Source organism: Peromyscus maniculatus, chromosome 5 (genome assembly GCF_049852395.1).
Source record: "Peromyscus maniculatus bairdii isolate BWxNUB_F1_BW_parent chromosome 5, HU_Pman_BW_mat_3.1, whole genome shotgun sequence".
Taxonomy (NCBI): Eukaryota; Metazoa; Chordata; class Mammalia; order Rodentia; family Cricetidae; genus Peromyscus; species Peromyscus maniculatus.
Genome location: NC_134856.1, coordinates 69735331 through 69757758, shown reverse-complemented (window position 1 = coordinate 69757758; position 22428 = coordinate 69735331). Strand labels below are relative to the sequence as shown.

The 22428-nt window shown below is 41.8% G+C and overlaps 1 protein-coding gene and 1 long non-coding RNA gene across 5 annotated transcripts in view; one reads left to right on the top strand and one right to left on the bottom strand.

Annotated features, from left to right (window-relative positions):
• The window catches only part of Apbb1ip (amyloid beta precursor protein binding family B member 1 interacting protein), a 103954-nt gene that overhangs the window by 60042 nt on the left and 21484 nt on the right, over positions 1 to 22428 (top strand). For both annotated transcript variants that reach the window (XM_076572554.1, XM_076572555.1), the window contains exons 6-8: positions 2563 to 2722; positions 4158 to 4279; positions 19737 to 19823. In XM_076572554.1, the coding sequence (XP_076428669.1) occupies positions 2563 to 2722; positions 4158 to 4279; positions 19737 to 19823 (369 nt within the window). The remainder of the gene's footprint in view (positions 1 to 2562; positions 2723 to 4157; positions 4280 to 19736; positions 19824 to 22428) is intronic.
• LOC121829500 (uncharacterized) lies at positions 684 to 10527 on the bottom strand. Of its 3 annotated transcripts, none has more exons than XR_013051440.1 (4): positions 10407 to 10527; positions 9492 to 9869; positions 8259 to 8334; positions 684 to 2151 (listed from the first exon to the last, which is right to left on the bottom strand). It is a non-coding gene; the product is annotated as an uncharacterized LOC121829500 (long non-coding RNA). The 3 variants fall into 3 exon arrangements; XR_013051442.1 differs by having other exon boundaries at positions 9492 to 9668; XR_013051441.1 differs by having other exon boundaries at positions 9492 to 10527.

Sequence of the window (22428 nt, the reverse complement as noted above, 5' to 3'; positions counted from 1 at the left end):
GCGGTGCTGTCCCGTGTTGTACAGAACCACTCTGCTGCTTGCAAGTGTGGCAGAATCTGTGAGGAACCATAAACATAATTTCTTCCTATTCAGTCACTTAAATTTCCTAAACTTTACAATTATAGATATTCATAAATACATGTGGATTAAACCTAGTTTTCCATTTCTGCCCCCCAAAAAGGAGCCTCTTCCATCATTATGAAACTATGTGGTTTGGCAATCTCTTCCTCCCTCTAAAAATGAAAGGAAAAGGCAGCATACGTTTTTCTTTCTAAAGCATCTCTAAGCAGGAATGAAATGTGGTCAAATGTCGATATTTTTCTCTATCAGAATCACTGCTTTCTAAGCCCTGACTTCAGTGGTGTTTCCTAGAACATATAACTGTTCTATAGCAGTAATTCTCAGCCAAGAACATGGACATCTTTCACAGAAAAATACAAAAAAGACCCAACTTTATCCAAGGTAAAGAGGGTGCCCATCATGATGGGTAAAGAAGTACCAAAAGAGACACTTGTCTCCTCCATGTGTTTTTAGACTATTAAAATCATGGACCTCAACGAATTCAAATTTCACTCTTAACCCCATGCTGAGAGCAGAAGGAAGGCTTGAACTCTGGTGCCATCAGCCTGTTCTAGTTTCACTCTGTTGACATGACTAAAAAAAAACTCGGACCAAAAGCAAGCTTGAGAAGGAAATGGTTTATTTGACTTGGTCTTCCCGATCAGGGAACATCACTGAGCAAAGTCAGGTTGGAATTCAAGGCAGGAACTGTGGAAAGAATGCAGTTTGCTAGCCTGCTCACTGGCTAACTCACAGGCTCATTCATGCTTCGCCAGCATTGTTATACAGCCCAGGACCACCTCTGCAAGGAATGATGCAGTCCACAGTGGGCTGGGCTAACCTGCATCAATTAACAATCAGGACAGTCCCTTACAGATGTGTCCACAGACCAACCTGATAAAGATGATTACTCAATTGATACTCTTTTATCCAGGTCATTCTAGGCTATCTGAAATGGACACAACTAGAGGAAGAACTTTCCTTGGGAAGAGATTTCATATAGTTATGACACTTTATGAGGCCACCTTGTAGGTCAGACAGGAGTCAAAACAATGGCAAGTCAATGATGGGCAAGTCCACACCTTAACCAGGACTGTTTAATTGTGCGAATCTCTTGCCCCCTAGTTAAACCTTAAACCTCTTGCCAATACCCTAAACAACTACTCCAGGGCCACTGCACCTCTTCATATCTTTCTCTTCCCAGGGTAGTCTTACTGGATACATCTCCTCTTTCTGCTGGTCACTTTAATTAGTCCCTTTAATTGGCATACTGGGGACAGTGGCAAAGCCTAGGATATTGAGGCTGTCATGCCCAGGCTTTTACCCTAAAAGTCCCTTTAACAAAGGAACTTCAGTCACAAAGATACAGGGAGTTCTTTTAATCAAGAAATGCTGCTAGCCCCCAAAACAAAACGGGAACAAGAAACGGAAGGATGTTGGGAAAACGAGAAGTTGGTGCTTCTTCAGGGTTGTTTTCTGTCTCCCCCACCAGAATGTAGTGGCTTGAAATTGGGCCAAGAGCCTTGTTTATTGTCTGTTTTGTGTTTTGGAATTTATTTTTTCCACCTCCGTGTTTCTAATATATAAAGGAGGTCACAGTGAGGTCAGGGAATACATTCCACTTTTAAAATATTTTCTATTTGCCCTCTGAAAATTACAGACATGTACACAATGTATTTTGACCATATTCACCCCCCACAAATCTCCTCTCCAACTCTTCCAAGACCCCCTACCACATCCCATCCCAACTTTATAGCCTGTTTTTTTCAACTCAATGAATCCAGTCAGTGCTGCCAGTATGTGCAGATGTATAGATAGGCCCATCCAGTGGAGAATGGGCAACCTATCAGGGATCATATCCCTGAAGAAAACTGGCTCTTCCTCTCCCAAGTGCCATCAACTGATAGTAGCTCCTTAAGTCAGAGTGAGGCTTCCTGAACACCTCTCCCACGCTGCAGTTTTGACTGTACTGCTCCTGAACAAATGTTGTACAAGTAATGGCAGCTGTTGTAAGTTCAAGAGTTCAGCAATCCTGTCCTGTCCGGAAGACACTGTTTTGCAGCAGTCCTCATCATTAAGCACGGCATTAATCTGTGGATAAAAATGTTAAATATTTAGAAGGCAGTTTGATGCTACATCCATTTAGTAAAATAGTAGTATTAGGTTCTCCTCTGGGACCCATGATCCCCTCAGCCTTGGGTTCTTGGCCCAGTTTATAGTACCAGACATGAGTTCTATCCTATAGAGCAGGCTTTAAATCCGATCAGAAAGCAGCTGGTTACCCCCCATAACCACCATGCCACTACTGCTGGTGGAGAAAAGTCATCTGCAGTCTTACCAAACTGTGAACCCTATGAGCTACAGTAACAACAGCCTAGAGAGCTATCCAGAGGATGCATTCCTAATGTACAGTGTCAGAAATAATAGCGGTGCTGGCACCTTAAGCTTAGCAGCCTGCCCCGGTTGCTGAAACTGACTGATGCTCTGTGGCTTCATCTTCAGCTTGTGGTTAAGGTGCATATGGACGATAACAGCACCAAGTCGCTGATGGTGGATGAGCGACAGTTGGCTCGGGATGTCCTGGACAACCTTTTTGAAAAAACCCATTGTGACTGCAATGTGGACTGGTGTCTTTATGAAATATATCCCGAGTTGCAAATTGGTAAGTCTCTTCCCCACATCTGGGCTGTACTTCCAAAGCCTGGCTTTTGTTCTATTATGGGCTTTAGTCTGTCCTATACATTTATTTCAAGATCTCAAGACATAACAACAGGTCAGTGCCCTCATCTGAGATGAGTACTTGCTTCCTTGTTTCTTTGCGACAGACACTCAGTTGGTAGAGGGTGGCCAGGCTTTGGGGGATATGAACTTTCTTACTGTCACCTTGCTAGTGACTCTAAAGGAGGAAGAAAGAGCTAATATGGTTCATCCTGCTACATGTTTAGGAAGCTCAGCAGATTGCAGGAGATCTGGGTTGCTTCCTTGAGACAGAATGTGACTGCCAGATCTTACACCTACGCTCACTTCCCCTTCCTCTCTCCAAACTCAACTTATCATAATACTTTGCTAATGGAAGAGGTTCAGCCCCAGGGGTCAAAAGGCAATGAAATAAATTGATAGCCTATTTATTCATTTGTTTATTTATTCATTTGTTTGTTTTTCCTTTTTTCTTTTACCTTTCAGCAATTTAATAAATTCTCTGTTCCTTCCATTCATCCTCAGGGCACACTGCCTCCCAAGAGGGCTGTATGAAAACAAGAATTATCTCCTTTTGGTCTTTAGGGCAATTTTTTTTCTATAGAAAGTGGTCCGCATTAAAATAGTCCCTTAATCAGGCATGCTGGCACATGCTCATAATCCCACCCTTGGTCAGAGGTCTTGACGTTTTCTTCAATTCTGTGAGTCAAGAAAACAAGGGAAGAAAAAGCTTCCATTCCTCTCAAGCTTGGTTCAGGCATTCCTCTATTGTTTTTGGAGTTTTAGAGCGATCAGTTGTGAGGTTCACAGTTTTGTTCACAATGTTTAAGCACTCATTGCTCTGTAGCCACTCCCATAGTGACTGGCTATACCTCCGGTAAGAACGATTTAAAATGAAAAGCATGATAACTACCGCCCAAAGTGCTGTAATTCCTGCCATGTATAATGTTTTTATGTCACTAGATTCAGAACCTGGCGCTGACATATAAAAACATCAGGAACGATGTCCTGTTGTGCAGGCAGGGATGTTGGTGCAGAGGCCGGGCGCCGGGCCGCTCCGGTTCTCCGCCTCTTTACAGTGGACTGCACCGAGAGACAATGGCTAGCTCAGGAAAGGAAATAGCTTACTCGGGACCAGGTACACAGGGGCCTGGAGATGTGCCACACAAGAAGGCAGAGAAGGAGCTGAGCAGGGGTCCCCGGTGAGCTTTTGGGGGTCGTTGACATAGTAACCGCCTCCGCCATGTTCAGATACCCATCCAGTTTTCAGAGCATGTGCCCTTGGCCGAATAAATTCAAACCCAACGAAGTAAGATCTGCCAATCTTTAGAAACCTTGTGAACCATTGCCCTTAACTCAATAATAGACTCTCGTCTGAAATATCTTTTTTATTTCATCAGAGAGAATATTTGAAGACCATGAAAACGTTGTTGAAGTCTTATCAGACTGGACAAGAGACACAGAAAACAAAGTACTGTTTTTGGAGAAAGAGGAAAAATATGCTGTGTTTAAAAATCCTCAGGTAAGATAGCCCGTATTTCATTAAACTATGTAGTGAATGAAGAAGTTTTTGCCACCTGTGTACGGGTCAAAGCATAATCTCAGGAAATCTCACAAATGTGTTCCTTTCAAATAAACACAAGTGTAGAAATTCAGTCTTTTGAAAGATTTAGAAAGAAAATTCTATTATTTTTCTTCTTTTTTCATTCAAAATCCAAAACATATCCATTGGTCGTTGTCTAACAGTCCTCTTGGGTTTCTATTAGGCTCCATTAGTCCAATGTGCCTCGATGAACTATAGATTATTAATTTTTCTGTTGCAAAGTTATATGTTTTGTAGTTCATATTTGTTGCTTATTGATACTGTGATAACTAAAAGGAGTGTTACTGGGAGGTCTGAGACCCATAAATGCCATCATATTAAAAAAAAAAAGATGAAAAGAGAAATATTTATTTACAATTTGGGCCAGAGCTTGTGAAATAAAAATACTTAGTTTCTTTTTGCCTTTTCTATGGCAGAGTTACACTTTATAGAAAAGATTAAATGAAGGCCAGGAAGTAGAAATGTGTAAATTTAATCAGAAGGGTGTGAACTCTGTTCCTGAGAGACACTTCCCCATTCCACTGATGCTGCAGCTACAGTCCATTTCTGCTCTCAGTGTAGACACCCCTGGGGAGTTTTCAGAAACCATCCTCAAACATCCTGCCTTTCACAGGATCCCTACCACACTATTGCAGAGCACTTGGAGCGTATAAAATTAATTGTGATGTCCTTAAGCAATTGACACAAACACAAAAGCATTGATCTCACATTTCAAAGTGGCTCCCTCAAGTCATATATCAGGATGCAACAAAACAGCTAAGCCTTTCTGGGACTGGCCGCAAGCACCTGGGATCACATGAGCACCAGAATGCCAGTCTATGCTGCCTGTCACCACAGACAGTCAGCGGAGGCTGGGGTTGAGTCTTTAGTTGAAGCTGCGTTACTCAGAGAGGCAGTAACCTGGAAAGGTAGATGGTTAATACCCCAAAAGTTCTGCCTTTCCCACCCCATGTAGTATGCTTTGTAGGGAACCCTAAAAAAGGCAGTTCATCATTCCAAAGTGTAGCCTTGTCCCTCCAGTCAGGGGTCACCCTTGTCTCTGATTCACCATCTTGGGATTCTTGCCTCTCTTCTCTACATCCTTCCTTTGCTATGTTTCTCTGTGGAGCAGAGTTCATATCCACACAAGACTGCTTAGTCTCATATTCCTCCCAAGCCCCATAGACCAAAGGCTAACTCAGCAGCACATATATGCTGAGATCTTGTTGAACAATATCAGGTACCAGTGTCTCTTTATATAAAGGGTCTTTATCTTTCCCTCCTGTCCCAAACACATTTTTAAAGGAAATTCTAAGACTATTTACTGATGGAAGTGATCTCCACGGTCATGGTCATTCAGACATCTTTCCATTTTACAGGAAAGGAAACTGAATCTCGAATTACTAGGGATAGAATTAGAAGAGTCTGAGGCAGGCTACTTACAGGAAAATGTGCTTTCCCCTTGCATTGATTTTATCATTGCCATGGCCAAATACCTGACAGAAAGAACTTAAGGGAGAAAGGGCTTATTTGGCTTACAGTTGCAGAGTTCTCCACCCATTGTGGTAAGAAGAATATGGGGCGGGAGGGCTTCATGTCATGGTAGGCAGGAAGCAGAACAGGGTAGTAATAGAAAAAGGCTAATATAGGATAAATCCCCAAAGACATAGCCTTAGTGACCTACTTCCTCCAACCAGCACCTACACACACACACACACACACACACACACACACACACACACACGAGAGAGAGAGAGAGAGAGAGAGAGAGAGAGAGAGAGAGAGAGAGAGAGAGAGAGAGATCCACCATTTTTCAATATTCCTATTCACATGGTGAATCTATCAGAGGATTAATCCATTCATTAAGTCAGAGTCCTCACAGCCTAATTGACTCTAGAAGTTCCCTCATGGACACAACCAGAAAGTACTTTAATAATATCCTAAGTGTCTCTTAATCCAGTCAAATTGGCATGACCATTCATCACACAACTGTCCTGTGCTGTTTTGGGGTCCTCCCTGGGATATGTGGTGGCAACTGACAACAAAGCAATTCAGAAACAGCAAACACTAAAAATGTCAGTTTTTCAACCTGTCTACCTTGACTGGTTTCTCCACTTCAATTTCTGTATTAGTAAGGGTGCCGTATCAGGGGCTGTCCCAAAGAGTGCTTCTAAGCCCATGTTTCAAACTAACTAGAATCTTTCTTTCTCCTATGCTGACCCAGACAAAAGGATAGAATGTCTCTGCCTCCCTCAACATTTGACTTCTATCTCCCCATGTCCAAGGCAGCTTTTCCTAAGAGCTCATCTTCTAATCTTCAGGAAACGGGAAAAGAGCCAGGGGAATGTTAACCAGGCTTCTTTCTCTTAGACGTCATTAGCCATAAATGAGCCACTTGGTGAACCAAACTGCAAAAGTGAGGATTTGACATTCATATAACAACCATAGACACTACATTCAAGGCCACCATTGTGTGTGACTCCTTCACAAAATACCTTTTCTATTGAGTCCATGAAAATGCTGTCCAGGAACTGTGCAGCATGTCCATTGTTAAGAGGAAGAAGGAGGCACACAGCTTTGCCGCTGTGTCTGATGAAGCACTGTCATATCCTAACAGTACAGTCTACGGACTTTACAAAGTGAATACTTCCCTTCAACTCATGCCTTCAAGATGCAGGTTATCGCCGGGTCGTGGTGGCGCACACCTTTAATTCCAGCACTTGGGAGGCGGAGGCAGGTGGATCTCTGTGAGTTCGAGGCCAACCTGGGCTACAGAGTGAGTTCCAGGAAAGGTGCAAAGCTATACAGAGAAACCCTGTCTTGAAAAAAAAAAAAAAAAAAAAAGACGCAGGCTATAACGAGGCTCCTTGTGCCTTTTTCCAGTATTGACTCTCCACTATAGCGGCAGTCAGTATTCAGATCTTTACCTCCTTTCTTTTCCCTTATTTTGTGAAATGGAATCATGTTTAGATTTTATTCCCACTTAACTTTCATTCACATTGATGCTCATAGCATCAGCTTACTCTTCTCTCCACCGGGTGGCTAACCAGAATGTATGTATTCACTGTGATGTCGGCAAATGTGGGGTTTGTTTCTAGCCTGGCTTTTAAGTAGTTATGCTGGTGGAAATATCTTGTATGTTTTTGGCTGAACATATGCAGACATTCTCTTACACGTATAGCTACGAATGAAATTACTGGGACATAGATTATGTTTCTATCCAGCTATGGCAAATGCTGATGAGGAATTTTCTGGATATTCTTTAGGTTTGTTCTCCCTTTATCATTGTATGAAACTTCCTATGATTCCAGATTTTCAGCAGCCATTAGTGTTACTTTTTCTAGTTAGTTTGAGCAAATTAATAATAAACTCAGAGTAAGGCACTGGTTTCACATTAAGGAAAGAAATAAAAGCATTTCCCTTTAGAGTCACTTAATCAGGAGTGAGTCCAGATCTGAGCTCTGCACTTCCTATTCCCTGTGTCTTTTGTCTCCTGTCTGTTGTATGGGTCTAAATCTGTGCTTGCCTTAAGGCTGTCTTGTGAATCTGTCCTGTGCCTGTCTCTGTGTCTGTCCCCGGTGTCTGTCCCTATCAAGGGGATTTGCTCTGTGTCTATTGACCAGCACAGAAAGCATCACACGGGGAAGGGATGAGAGACACTTGACAGAAATCTTTAACAGTTTTACAAGGGTTTAAATAACCTACTCCAACCCAGAGAGCAAACAGTATTACTAACATCACTGTCTAACTATCAGTATCAAATGCTGTGTGTGTGTTCAAGATTTATGGTGGATATTCATTTTATAAGATTGTTTTCCACCTCTATTTTTGCCGTTTTCCGCAGCTAATACACATGCATTACTCTAGGGGCCAGAACATGGAAGACAATGTGCAATTTAAGATTGCAGCTGCGCATTACCTTAGGTTGTAACATCCACGGCCAGGAAGTAGAGAAAGAGGAATATGGCTCTCCATTCACCTTTTTCTTTCCGAATCTAGTTTTAACAAGGAAGACGAATCATCGTATAATCCATGTGACATAGAAACAGAAGGAAGACTATTTGTGGGGAGGAGAGAGACCAGCAAGAGGAAGGCAGGGGCAGTGGGCAGGGCAGGGGAAGGGTACAAATAATAACAAAGTATAATTTCTTACATGAGGGAAAAGTGTCATAATAAAGCCCATTACTTCATATGGTACTTAAAGTTTTAATTAAAAAAGAAAATAATGAAGGAGGGAGAAGAAAAGAGAGAAGAGGAGAGAACAGGGAAGGAGATAAGAGTGGGTAAGAGGAGGGGGGAGGGGGGAGGAAGGGAAGAGGAGAAGGGGAGGAAGGGAGGAGGAGGAGAGGGGAAGGGGGGAGAGGAAGAGGAGAGAAAGAAGGGAGAAAGAGGGGAGGGGAAGGGGAGGAGAAGAGGGGAGGAATCAAAGACAAATCAGACACCCGCTGGGCAGAGGAGGCACCTGTACTCAGGTGTGACAACCTGATTTGACCCCCGGTTCCCACCAGGTGGCAGGGAGAACTGACTCCTGGCTGTAGTCCTCTGAATACCACACACTTGCCAATGTGGCCTACACACACACACACACACACACACACACACACACACACACACACATGCACATGCACATGTACACACAAGCACACAGATTTTTTTTTTTTTTGGTTTTTCGAGACAGGGTTTCTCTGTGTAGCTTTGAGCCTTTCCTGAGACTCACTTGGTAGCCCAGGCTGGCCTCGACCTCACAGAGATCCGCCTGGCTCTGCCTCCCGAGTGCTGGGATTAAAGGCGTGCGCCGCCGCCGCCACCGCCGCCGCCACCACCACCACCACCACCACCACCCAGCCGTACACAAATTTAATTAATTAAATAACCTTTAAAAAGGAAAACAATACCTATGTCCCAGAATATTAGTTCTGAAAAATTATTAAACTGTACAAAACCATAAAAAATGGATCATTAGAATCCCAAAACTGAAATCTCCACTATTTGATGGAGTCTCTTATCAATCGCTTGTCTGGGAGTCGGGCTGGGGAAGAGACTGAAGCACATATAAACACGGGAGCTTTGAGCTCAATCATGAGAAACAACCGTGAGGAAGGACTCCAGCACTTGGGGTCTGCTTCCGCAGGCAGAACTCCAAGGCACTCACCGATGGCCAGCGAAGAGGCTTCGCATAGCCGGCTGGCTCTCTGGGATCTGGTGCTGACTGAGTTAGTTCAGTGGGTTCTCTGACGGCATTTACATTCAGCTTCTTGATTTGTAATAATGCCACAGCTGCTCTTCCTGCCCTACAGAAGCTGCTGCAGCATGAAATCCATTTGATGCACTGTTGAAGTGATGTATGAGAGAAAGGTGGTTTGATCTCAACCCAGATGCAGTGCTCAATAAAGTCAGCCGCAATCAATTATAAGCTTGCGGGGAGAAACCAGGGTCTGAAAATTTGCAGGACAAAAGATACTTAATTGTGGAGTGGGGAGAATCCTGAAAAGATGACTTGTCTTGACTGAGAAGGGATAACAGGTCATCCCTGTTTGAAAAATGGAGAAAAATGGGGTGTGTGCTAATGGTCCTGCTGATCATCATTGTGGCACCCTTAAATCCGATTCCATTTAAGAGCACTTTGGGTCTCCTCAGAAGCCATTGTTCTAGCCTCATTCCTAGAGGCATAAGCAGTGTGTGAGCTGGCCAAGTACTGTGCTTGAGTACAAGGTTACTGAGTGTTAGAAGACCACACAAGCATCTTGGCTCCAGACTTCTCTTGGGTTTCTATCTCTATCAGTCTCTGTCCTTACCCATAGCTACGATGTTCCTCTTCATCTCAGTAGACCTCCTTCCTCTGCTACTTCATCTATTCCCACAAAGCCATTATGGCCAGCCACTGGTAGTGGCTGCATCTACAAATGGAGCTCAAACTTGTATGTCTGTATAACTCCTGAAAGTATGAAAACCTATATACCACCTCACACACTTATCTGTTGACACCCTTCCCAATTCCCACCCCCTTTATGAGTCAAGATCTTGCTACGGAGCACAGGCTGGCTTGAACTCACAGACTTCCTCATACCTTTGCATCCCTAGTGCTGGGATTACAGACATACACCACCACACCTTAGCTTCAAATGTCGCATCAGTGTTTTAAACAGGTATGAAGAAAGCTAAGTTCCATGTAGTCTAAATCTTAACAGTTAACCTCATAGATTCTAACCCTGTTCCATGGCAGTTCAACTCCCATCAGAGGTGTTTAAGAAACACAAGAGTATGCCTTTTGTATTTTTAGAGAAGTTACTTCATAGTAAAAGTGAGCAGAGGGGACCGAAGTTCCCAAGATGTCCCTGTACCTGCACAGGCTCCCCACCATCACCATCACCATCCCAAACCATTTGCTGTTCTCAGTGAGCCTGTTAGCATCACAGTTTACACTCCAAGCTATACAATTAGCATTGTTAAATGTTTGGAAATTTCATATTGTGTCTTTTCTTCTCTCCTCTTGAACCATTCCCACTGGATTTTCTCCACAGATTCATCCTCCCGTCATCTATTTTTATCTTAACAGTCTGTCCTCGCGTTCCCGCTGACACATCAGTTCAACAAATGTTCACAAATTTAAGTTTTCAAATTGTTTTATTGTCAGTCAGCACATGACACATTTTTTAAAAAAAAATCATGTAATTGATTAAAATATCAAAACATTTAAGACTTGGTATTTGGTAGGGGAGTGGTTTTTTCTTTTATTGAAGATAGATTTTTTTTCACACAATATATTCTAATTACGGTTTCCCCTCCCCTTACTCTTCCCAGTTCCTCCTCACCTCCCCTTCATCTGGATCCACACCCTTTCTGTTTCTCCTTAGAAAACAAACAGGCATCTCAGGAATAATAGTAAGATAAATAAATTAAAAAAATAAATTGAAATATGACAAAACAACCAAACAAGGAAAAGAGCCAGAGAAAAATCACAAGAAACCCATATAGACGCAGAGACATGCTTGTTCGCATACACAAGGGTCCCATAAAAAGTGGAAAACTGGAAGCCATAATATACACACCAAGGACCTGTAAGGTAGAAAGGGAAAAAGTGGCTTTGACTTAACACCGAGACAAAGAACTTCCAAAGATGCTGTTGAGCTGTTTTGTGTTGGCCATCTACTGCAGGGTATGGGCCTACACTTCAGAGTAGATTGTTTTCCCAGTGAGACTCCCTTGGAGAAAACTATTTTTTTTCATTAGCAAGTAGCTATCAGTTGGTGGGGGGGGGGGGCTAGCTTCTGGACTAGTGATGGGGGGAGTCTTAGATGGTTTTTTAATTTAAAAAAATGGTACCAGATATTGGGGGTAAAAGCTGAAAGATCAGAGAAACAGAGCAAGCCACAGCCACCATCTGTTACCTCACCAACTCCATGAATCCTCTGCCTGAAATCCTCTGAGTCTTCACCCGAAAGGATCTCAGCTGAACTGCCTTAGTTCCTGTTTCCTCACACCTTATATACCTTTCCCCGCCCCCTCGCCCTGCCATCACTACCTGGGGTTAAAGGGGTGTGTGCTTCCCAGCACTGGGATTAAAGGTGTGTGCCACCACTGCCAGCCTTTGTTCCCAATATGGCCTTGAACTCACAGAGGTCCAGAGGATCTCTGCCTCCCGAGTGATAGGATTAAGGGTGTGTGCCACCACTGTCTGGCCTCTATGTCTAATAATCTAGTGGCTGGCTCCATCCTCTGATCCTCAAGCAAGCTTTATTGGGGTACACGATATATCACCACTCTCCCCCTTTTTTTGTCTAAAATAATAAAATAATACTTCTCCTTTGAGCTCTAGGACGCCATCTGGTGCAGACATTTGCAGGCCCTGTACATGCTGCCACAGTCTCTGTGAATCCGTATGTGTGCCAGCTCTGTTGTGTCTAGAAGACCTTGACTCCTTGGTGTCCTCCACCTGCTCTGGCTCTTACACTCTTTCTACCTCCTCTTCCACATAGCTCCCTGAGCCCTGAGGGGAGGGGTTTGATGGAAGCATCTCTTTTAGGGCTGAATGTTTTTCTGCATGTTGCCTGGCTGTGGATCTCAACTAAGGGTCCTCTTCCCAGATAACCCAAGCATGTGTCAAGTTGACAAAAAAAAATACTAACCAGGACAAGCATTAAGTACCTTTTACAGATAAAAGGCATTGAGAAAACGTGTTCACATTAATAAATGGATGGGAATAGGAAAATGCCAGTCAGATCTTTGAATTCCTTCCAGGTTGTCAGCTAAGGGTCCTCTTCCCAGATAACCCAAGCATGTGTCAAGTTGACAAAAAAAAATACTAACCAGGACAAGCATTAAGTACCTTTTACAGATAAAAGGCATTGAGAAAACGTGTTCACATTAATAAATGGATGGGAATAGGAAAATGCCAGTCAGATCTTTGAATTCCTTCCAGGTTGTCAGCTAAAAGCCACTGAAGGTTCAATGATGGTTCTTTTTATCCATTGACTGACAAGATAATTAGGTACTCTCCATTGTGAGGGAAGCAAAGCATTAGAAATCACTTGACTTTCAAAGGGATTTTTTTGAGTCTTCTACTTTTTCATGCCAGTGTTTCAATGATGCCTTTGTTTGGGCCTTTGAGCTTTTTACAACCCAGGGCAGTAAGGTCCTTGTGGGTGTGCAGGCCTTCTCTTTCTAAGGAGAAGGAAAGCACTTGTGAAAGAAGCTACCCATTATCCCAGCAGATCAGATTGAGAAACAGAGGTTAAAAATGTAGAAACTGATGCGGGTGTATCCATGAAGAGGCTTCACATATGCACCAGAAACCATAGACGTGGCTTACAGTGAGCGGCCCGGACTTCCCCCACTGTTAACTGTCCTTAGCTTTATAAAGCTATTGCACCTGTTACGGAATAATAGCATTTGTCATTATCAGCTTCCACAGTGAGGCAGTTCCATGAAAGTGGGTGCTATTAAAATCTCTGTCCTGCAAAGAAGGGAGTTAGCAGGTAATAACCAGTGAGGTGTTAAAGACAAAGTCACAACAAATCCAGTTTCACAGATCTCACTTAGGATTTCAGATTCAGACCAGTCTATACCAAAAATGCAATGGGGTGCTCCATCACCATCATCCCTACATGGCAGGTTATACTAAAGTTGGAGTCAAGGAAATGGTGCATCAAAGCAAGGGTCTAAACACAGCTCTATTGTGTGTGCTGTTTGAACATGGTTTAACTATTTGCCACTCATGGGTATCTGAGATAAAGCTCCCTCTGTCTGTCAGTGACAATAATGTTGCCAATGTTTAAACTAAGTATAAGGCCCATTCCCAATAGGTTCTGGAGGTGGCATTCTTGAACTTCATGAAAAGTTGAAGTTTACTAATTAAACCCAATAATACCTTTTAAAGTGGAATACAGTGATAATATTCAGTGAACTAGAATTACTATTTTTGAAAAAGATTATATTGACTTCATTACAATCCAGTTTTACTTAAATCAAGGTTGTCCCATAAATATATTCTGTTAGCCATTCATGATGTGAGTCCTGCTGTATGAATCAGATCATCATACACTGACCTTGACCATCAAGTAGATCGTTATTCAGTGACTGACTACTGAAAGGAGGGACCAGGGAGTCAGAAGATAAAGAAAATAGGGAAGTCTAGGCTCAGGATGTCTTTCACAAACCATGTGCTGTGCCAAGCAAGTTTGTCAAGAAATGCAGCATCTTATCTACAATCTGTAAGGAGAAAGGGAACAGTCAGTGTGACGTTATTATACCATGGGACAGAGTCAACAGGAGGGTAATCCAGCAACATTGCACAAAAAAAGAACACAGACTATCCCAAGTGTACTACGTACACAGTGATGTGAACACAGGTAAAATACACAGTGATGTGAACACAGATAAAATACACAGTGATGTGAACACAGATGAAATACACAGTGATGTGAACACAGGTAAAATACACAGTGATGTGAACACAGGTAAAATACACAGTGATGTGAACACAGATAAAATACACAGTGATGTGAACACAGATAAAATACACAGTGATGTGAACACAGGTAAAATACACAGTGATGTGAACACAGGTAAAATACACAGTGATGTGAACACAGGTAAAATACACAGTGATGTGAACACAGGTAAAATACACAGTGATGTGAACACAGATAAAATACACAGTGATGTGAACACAGATGAAATACACAGTGATGTGAACACAGGTAAAATACACAGTGATGTGAACACAGGTAAAATACACAGTGATGTGAACACAGATAAAATACACAGTGATGTGAACACAGATGAAATACACAGTGATGTGAACACAGGTAAAATACACAGTGATGTGAACACAGGTAAAATACACAGTGATGTGAACACAGATAAAATACACAGTGATGTGAACACAGATAAAATACACAGTGATGTGAACACAGGTAAAATACACAGTGATGTGAACACAGGTAAAATACACAGTGATGTGAACACAGGTAAAATACACAGTGATGTGAACACAGGTAAAATACACAGTGATGTGAACACAGATAAAATACACAGTGATGTGAACACAGATAAAATACACAGTGATGTGAACACAGATAAAATACACAGTGGCCTTGGAGTTAATAAGTCTCCTTAGGGGAAAAAGCCAGTTTGCCAAGAACGAAAACCTTAACCCATTGACTAGACTTTGCCAAATCTGCCCCTAGGCAAGGACACAGAACTAGGTTCTCATTGTCCTTTCATCAAAGCCTCTGAGAAAGGCTTGAATCGGCCTGACTCCCATGAGATGTCTTGCTTGTAAGAAATGAGGAGGTGTCTATTTCTCTTTAGTAACCTTTTAAAAGATGTTTTTATTTGTTTTTTGATAATTTTATACAATATGCTTTAATAATATTCACCCTCTCTTCCACTCCTCCCAGGTCTTCCCTCAACTCCCTCCCTACCCAAATTCATTTTTTCTCTCTCCCCCACCATCCACTGCCTTCTCTCTCTCTCTCTCTCTCTCTCTCTCTCTCTCTCTCTCTCTCTCTCTCTCTCTCTCTCTCACACACACACACACACACACACACACACACACACACAAATGGAGTCCAGTTGTGTTGACTGATTACTCATGGAGTGTAGTTGACATACCATGTGTCACTCTACTAAAGAAAATTGACTTTCCCTATCATCACAGCAGTAGAAAGCAAACTAAGACCCTTTGTCAACAACAATCAAATGCCAGTGGCTCCTTAGCTAGGAGACGGGCATCATGACCACCTCCTCCTCCATGCTAAGATTTTGTCTGGTTTGAGCTTGTGCATGTCTTTTGCATGTTGATGACACAGTCTCTGTGAACACATGTGTGCATCTGCTCTGCCATATCTGGAAAACACAGTTTCATTGAGTTATTCACCACCTCTGGATCTTATAATCTTTCTGTCCTCTCTCCCACATAGATCCCTAAACCTTTAAGGGGAGGGGTATGACATAGACATCCCTTTTAGAGCTGAACATTCCAAAGTCTCTTATTCTCTGCACATTGACCAGTTGTGCATTTCTGTGTTCGTTACCATTTACTGCAAGAAGAAGCTTCTCTGATGGGGTTTGAGTGGTGCATTGAGTGGGCACGGCAATATGTCATAAGGAGTCATTTAGCAAAATAAAAGTAGTAGCTTTTCCCATAGGGCCTAATGCTTGTCTAACCTCAAGTTCTTGACCTTATTGCAATGTTGGGTATGAGTTCCATTTGGTGAAGCAGGCTTTAAATCCAATCAAAAGTGGTTGGTTGCTCCACTTCATTCATGCCATTATTGGATCAGAGGGCATATCTGGCCAGGCAGATAATTACTGTAGCTCATAGGGTTCACAGTTGAATGGGACTGATGATTACTTTTCCCTTATAGTAGTGTGTCTAGAACCTTCCAGCGTTATGAATTCTACTCAGTAAGGGTGAAGCTTCTGGTTGAGCTAGATTTCTCCATATTCTATGACTCAAGTATTGTCTTCAGCAATAGAGCTTTACTGTCAAATTCTAGAGGGTAACCAACAGCATCGACAACCAATCATAATGTTTGGGGACTCTACGGGATGCCTTTGACTCAAAAATATGCAACCCAGCCTTGGTAGTAGGTGTTTTATTTGGTCTGGTTGGGTTATTATCCCCCAAGTATAGAGTAACTCCATTTAAGTTTCTTTTATATAAGTATATATTTTAGTAAACTTCTACAATAGTAAGTTTCCATATTTTTTAAAAAGACTTTAATGTTAGTTATCACCCCCATATTCCCTCCTCTAGCCTGTCCTCTCATCACCCACTCCATTTCATCTTCTCTCTTCTATTTTTCTATAACACATATTCTATTTCCTCTTCCTTGAAAGAGTCCCTCCATTCCGTGGCCCCTTACTAGTTACCTAATCTTTGTTGGTATTCTGAACAAAACACATATGTCCAAAGCTTAAAGGCTAACATTCATATACAACAGAAAACATGTTTGTCTTTGTGGGTCTGGGTTACCTCGCTCAGGATGACTGTTTCTAGTTCCACTTATTTTCCTGCAAATTATATTTTTAAACAGCTGAATAATAGTTCATTACACAAATGCACCATATTTTCATTATCTGTCAGTTGATGGACATCTTGGGTATTTCCATTTCCTGGCTATTGTGCACAGAGCACCCATGAGTATGAATGAGCAAGTATCTCTGTAGTGAGGCATAGAATCCTTTAGGTTTATGCCCAAGAGTAGTATAGCCGGATCTTTTGGTAGATCAGTTTTCAGCTTTTTGAAGAACCCCCACTGATTTCCATAATGGCCACACTCCTGCCAGCAGTGAACATAAAAGTGTCCCCCTTTCCCTGAACCCCCACCAGCGTGTGCTGTCATGTGTCTTTCTTGACCTTAGCCATTCGGACTAAGAAAAAATCTCAAAGCAGTTTTGATTTGCATTTCCCTGATGGCTAAGAACGTTGAACTTTTTTGGTATTTATCAGCTGCTAGTGTGTCATCTTTTGAGAACTCTGTTTCATTTCAAGCCCTGTTTTATAACTGGGTTATTTGTTTCCTTGATGTCTAGTGTTTTCGTTTGTTGTTTGCTTTTTTTGAGTTCTGTAGGCTGCCTCTTTTCTTGACTGATGGTATCTTTTGATAGCTAGAAGTATTTCTGCTTTCTGTGGTCCCACTTGTCCATTGGTGGGTGTTCTTAATGATTTTTAAGATAAGCTGCTGATAAGTCTACCCTTTTTTTCTTTCTTGTTTTTTAATACTAATTTATTATTTTTATTTGTGCATGTGTGTGTGTGTGTGTGCGCGCGCGCGCGTGCTCGCGCACGCACGCACGCATGTACCCACCTCAGGAGTCTGTGTGAGCCGTGTCTATGTAGGTACCCTCTGAGACCTGAGGGCATCAGATCCTCTAGAACTATAGTTACAGGTGGTCATAAGCCATCTGATGTGGGTGCTATGAACTGAACCCGAGGCTTCTGAAAAATAGTAAGCACTTTTAAGTGCTGAACCATCTCTCCAACCCAGACTTTCTCCCCCACCTTTAAAAAAAAACAACAATTATCCACCTCGCTTTAATTAGGGGACTTAATAGAACATGCAAGCCTCAAAATAAAATCACCATTCCAAATACCATAAGTGTAATAGCCGGACAAGTGTTAAATGCAAATGAATGTACTAATATAGCTGTAGTGTGACCACAGCCAGACAGGTCTCATTCCACTAGGCTAAGCAGTGGAATACTGAGGTCAAGAGAAGATGGCAATCCTGACCTTATAGATACATTCATAATCCATAAACGACCTATGTGAGAGGAAAATCTTTTCCCCAAGGACTTCATGGTCAATAGATGCAACTCAATAATTAGTTTAAAATCTGTATGCAATTCAAATCATGGCCCAGTTCAGCATTAGCTTGTTTGTGTCTTAGTTAGGGTTTCTATTGTGTGACGAGACACCATGACCACAGTAACTCTTATAAAGGAAAACATTTAATTGGGGTGGCTCACTTACAGTTTCAGAGGTTCAGTCCATTATCATCATGGCAAGGAGCATGGTGGTGTGCAAGCAGACACGTGCTAGAGTAGTTGAAAGTCTTACAGCTTACAGGCAACAGGAAGTCAACTGAGACACTGGTTGTATCCTGAGCATAGGAAACCTCAAAGCCCACCCCCACAGTGACACACTTGCTCCAACAAGGCCATACCCACTCCAACAAAGCCATACCTCCTAATAGTGCCCTTTATGATTAGGGGGGCCAATTACATTCAAACTATCACACCTTGTTTCACTTTCTCTCTTACAACTATAATGCTATTACTACAAATAATGCAACTAATAGTAATAATAAGCCCAATAAACTGTAGGCTTCAAAGTTTGCAGAGCAGTTTCTAATAGAGCAAAGAGGACATGTATACTTAGGTACTGACTGTTACTTTATTTTAATATTTATGAATAATGGTTAGTAAATGGCTTATTCAAGGCCTGTGACCAGCTGATACAAGAGTTAATAATAGGTAACTCACGCTCTCTACCATCCATGTAGGATAAATGATCTTTCTGTAGCCATTTATGAGGTTGTGTTTAATTCAAAGCAATGTGAAGAAACTGTAGAGAATTTTGACATCTCAAAACTTTAGCAGATTAATAATGTGAAGAATCCATAGAGAATTTTGACATCTCAGAACTTTAACAGATTCATCACTGAGAGTCTCAATAGTCTGGAGTGTATTTTCTCCCTGGTAAAGCCTATGCTCTTGTTGGCATCTGTGTGAGATAATACAGAAGCCAGACCCAAACAGACCCAGGAGATTCGGTCTACCTTGTGCTTGCCTCCCTTTTCCACACTTCGGAAGAAAAAATGTTCTTACCCTTCACAGCACCTATTTTTAATTCAGTGTTTTGTAACTAACATAGCAAACATTGCGTATCAGGCGGCAGGTGTCCCACTCTTTAGCCTCTGACAGTCCATTCTACTGTGGTCTCTAACACCCATGTGCTGCATGGTGAGAGAGTACGTCCTAACTTCCATCACCTGAAACAAACACAGAGCCCTAAGGCCTGAGGACTTGCACTCATTGACCAGAGTCGTTCTCCTGCTGAACTTGGACAAGGGTTCAAACTTCACCCCAACCCTGGGCTTCTCCTGAGTGCCTCTCAGCTTTCAGTGTTTGACACTGAGGTTCATGATCTATGGAAATTAGCAATTAAATGGTGTCACACTCTTTACTAATATTTTTGTTCTGCTTTCTGGGAAGGAACCAAGATCCTGCTTGAGTATGGGTGATCACCAATAGAGTTACTACAGTTCTGTCTTGTTCATGTTCTCACATGGAAATGTCTTCTCTCTCCAGCCAGATCACGAGTTCCTTGCAGTATCCATCATAGTGATCAATACTTGCTGATCTGATCTCTTAATGTTTTATCTAGAATTTCTACTTGGATAACAAAGGGAAAAAAGAAAACAAGGAAACCAATGAGAAAATGAATGCTAGAAACAAAGAATCCTTACTTGAGGTAAGCTTCAAAAAATTCTGAAATGCTCCCTAAAATGGGGTGTAAATGCTAATTATTACCAAATGATAGCCATTTAGATAATTCAGTGATTTTTTTGAGTCAGTTGTAAAGAAGTATGACTTTAGACAAAATAGTTTACTTTTATGAAATTGAATTAGTAATTCTTTCACAAAAAAAGACATGAATCCTGATAAACTCATTGTGACATGTATGTTCTGTTTCAGAAGGGCTCTATGGAATCAGATGTATGGATTTTCAAGTCATTGTCTTTGGCAAGGCCCTTCAAATGTGAGGCCTAGAGGTGACTTAGGATGTGACTCTGTTCAAGTTGTTCATGTGCTAATGGCTAGAGCATGCCCCTGTGAGCCTCAGTAGCAAATCATTTGGAATCATCACAGAGATTCAGGGAGGCAGTGAATGCCCAGAACCGTTGATGCTCACCACTAGGGAACATTCTAGAAGTTCCCTGACAGTGGACTTTGTTGGAAGCTGTTAAGGCAACGATGCTAAAGACCAAGGCCCTCTTTCAGGTCTTAGGTCACACATGGGCATCCTAGAGCCCCAGACAAGTTGGCTTGATTCACTCCCAATGTAATGTTGATCTGTCTTGAATTATTAGACTTGTCTCTTGGAAGTTTAGACCTGGGGGTGAACACAGAGCCTATGGAGCCAATTCACTGACTCTAAAGAGCGCCATGTTCTGTTCCCCAGTGGGTTTACCTCCACTCGTGTTTCCATTCCCTGTCACATCCAAGAAGGTCTAGACCAAAACCAGAGCAGCTGACCTTGCTGCCATTCCCAAGGTCCTGAACATGCTTTTCTAGGTCTGGTTCTGGACTGTAAATGCAATGGGCCTCTCATCGGAGGCCCAACAATGAAAATGAGATGTCCTTTCTGCTTCCCGCCACTAGACTCTAGAACAATGGTTCTCAACCTGGGGGTCAAGTGACCCTTTCACAGGGGTCACCTAAGACTATTGGCAAAATTATTAAAGCCACTCCATGTAGTTAAAAGGGAAGTTTATTTAGTGGCATAACTTACAAATGAAGGGATAGGTAGGTCACAGGGTCTGGGTGTTCTCTGGAGAACTCTGCTGGGAACCAAGAGAGGCAGTGCATCTGGATCTCAGGTCTTCAGGGTCCTCTCTTGGCCCCACCTTGTAGGCATGATAGTTACCAAAGCCTCAATGGGTATTGGAACTTCAGATCAAAGCTGGAATGGCTACCCACTACATAAGACCGTTAAAAAACAAATATTTCTGATGGTCTTAGGAACTGAGACACTGCTCCTCTATCCATCTCCAGGCGGGTCTGCCCACTTACTTAAAGACATCATCACTCCAAACCCATCACATATACCCTGAACATACAGGTGTATGTGACAGGCTGGGCATCATTACATACTTATGTAGACCAGTCACTCATGTGTAGAGAGCAGCTACCATACTAAAGCAGTATTAGAGGTAAAAGGACACTTCATGAATTCTAATTACTGGGTAAATGTAAAATCATGTACTGGAAGATCATCAACTACTGCAAAATGTGTGTGTAATCTGGATGCCGATCTTTTCATATTGTTATGGTTGATGTGAATACTAGCAAATAATAGGAAACTTTAATGAACTGTATTAAACTATGCCTGAACTATACCATGTATCTTTTGAATTATTAAAGCTATTGGTATATATTTTACAATATAAAATTACATATTGTTTTGTGATTAATCACTGTGCTTTAATTATGTTCAATTTGTAACAATGAAAATACATCGGCATATCAGATATTTACATTACAATTCATAATAGTAGCAAAATTATAGTTACAAAGTAGCAATGAAAATAATGTTATGGTTGGGGGTCACCACAACACAAGGAACTACATTAAGGGTCTTAGCATTAGGAAGGTTGAGAACAACTGCTCTAGAATGATGAAAAAACACCAGGTGTCCCCAAAAGCAAGGATAGGAAGGATTCTGAATGTATCAGTGATGACGGAGACTGAGTCATGGAAAAGAAATATTTTCCGGCCACAGCCATTTGTTTCAATCAATGATTGGACAGTCTCTGTCTACAAGAGGACACTTGCTTGTGTGTGAATTGATACAGTTGCATGAATAGTCCTTGGGATTAGATTTCAAAACCATGTGGAGATGAGTGCATATGAAAATATGAAACCTATTATACTATAGGAAAACTGCATTGTCCTGCTCTCAGCTTTGGTCCAAAACTTCAGATACTCTTACAGATGATTGACAAGCCCACTAATACCTGAACTGGAAGGTCACTGGGAGGACTATGGGCAGAGCTCTTCTCCGGCTGTCCTGTGCAGAGGTTTACTCTGGAGGATAAAATGAAATTATTTTGCATTTGTGAAACTACACTGAGAGTTATAATATTAAAACAATAACTGAGTAGCCAAGCAAAAAGATAGAATAATATGCAATTTATCCAATTGCTTTTTGAAAAGAAATTTATGGAGATTTATACACCCTCATGCAAGTTTTAGGATTTGAAAATCTGTATCTAGAAAATGTGGTTCTGGGTTTGTTGTTGTTTTTGTTTGGCTGAGTGGTGGTGACACACGACTTTAATCCCAGCACTCAGGAG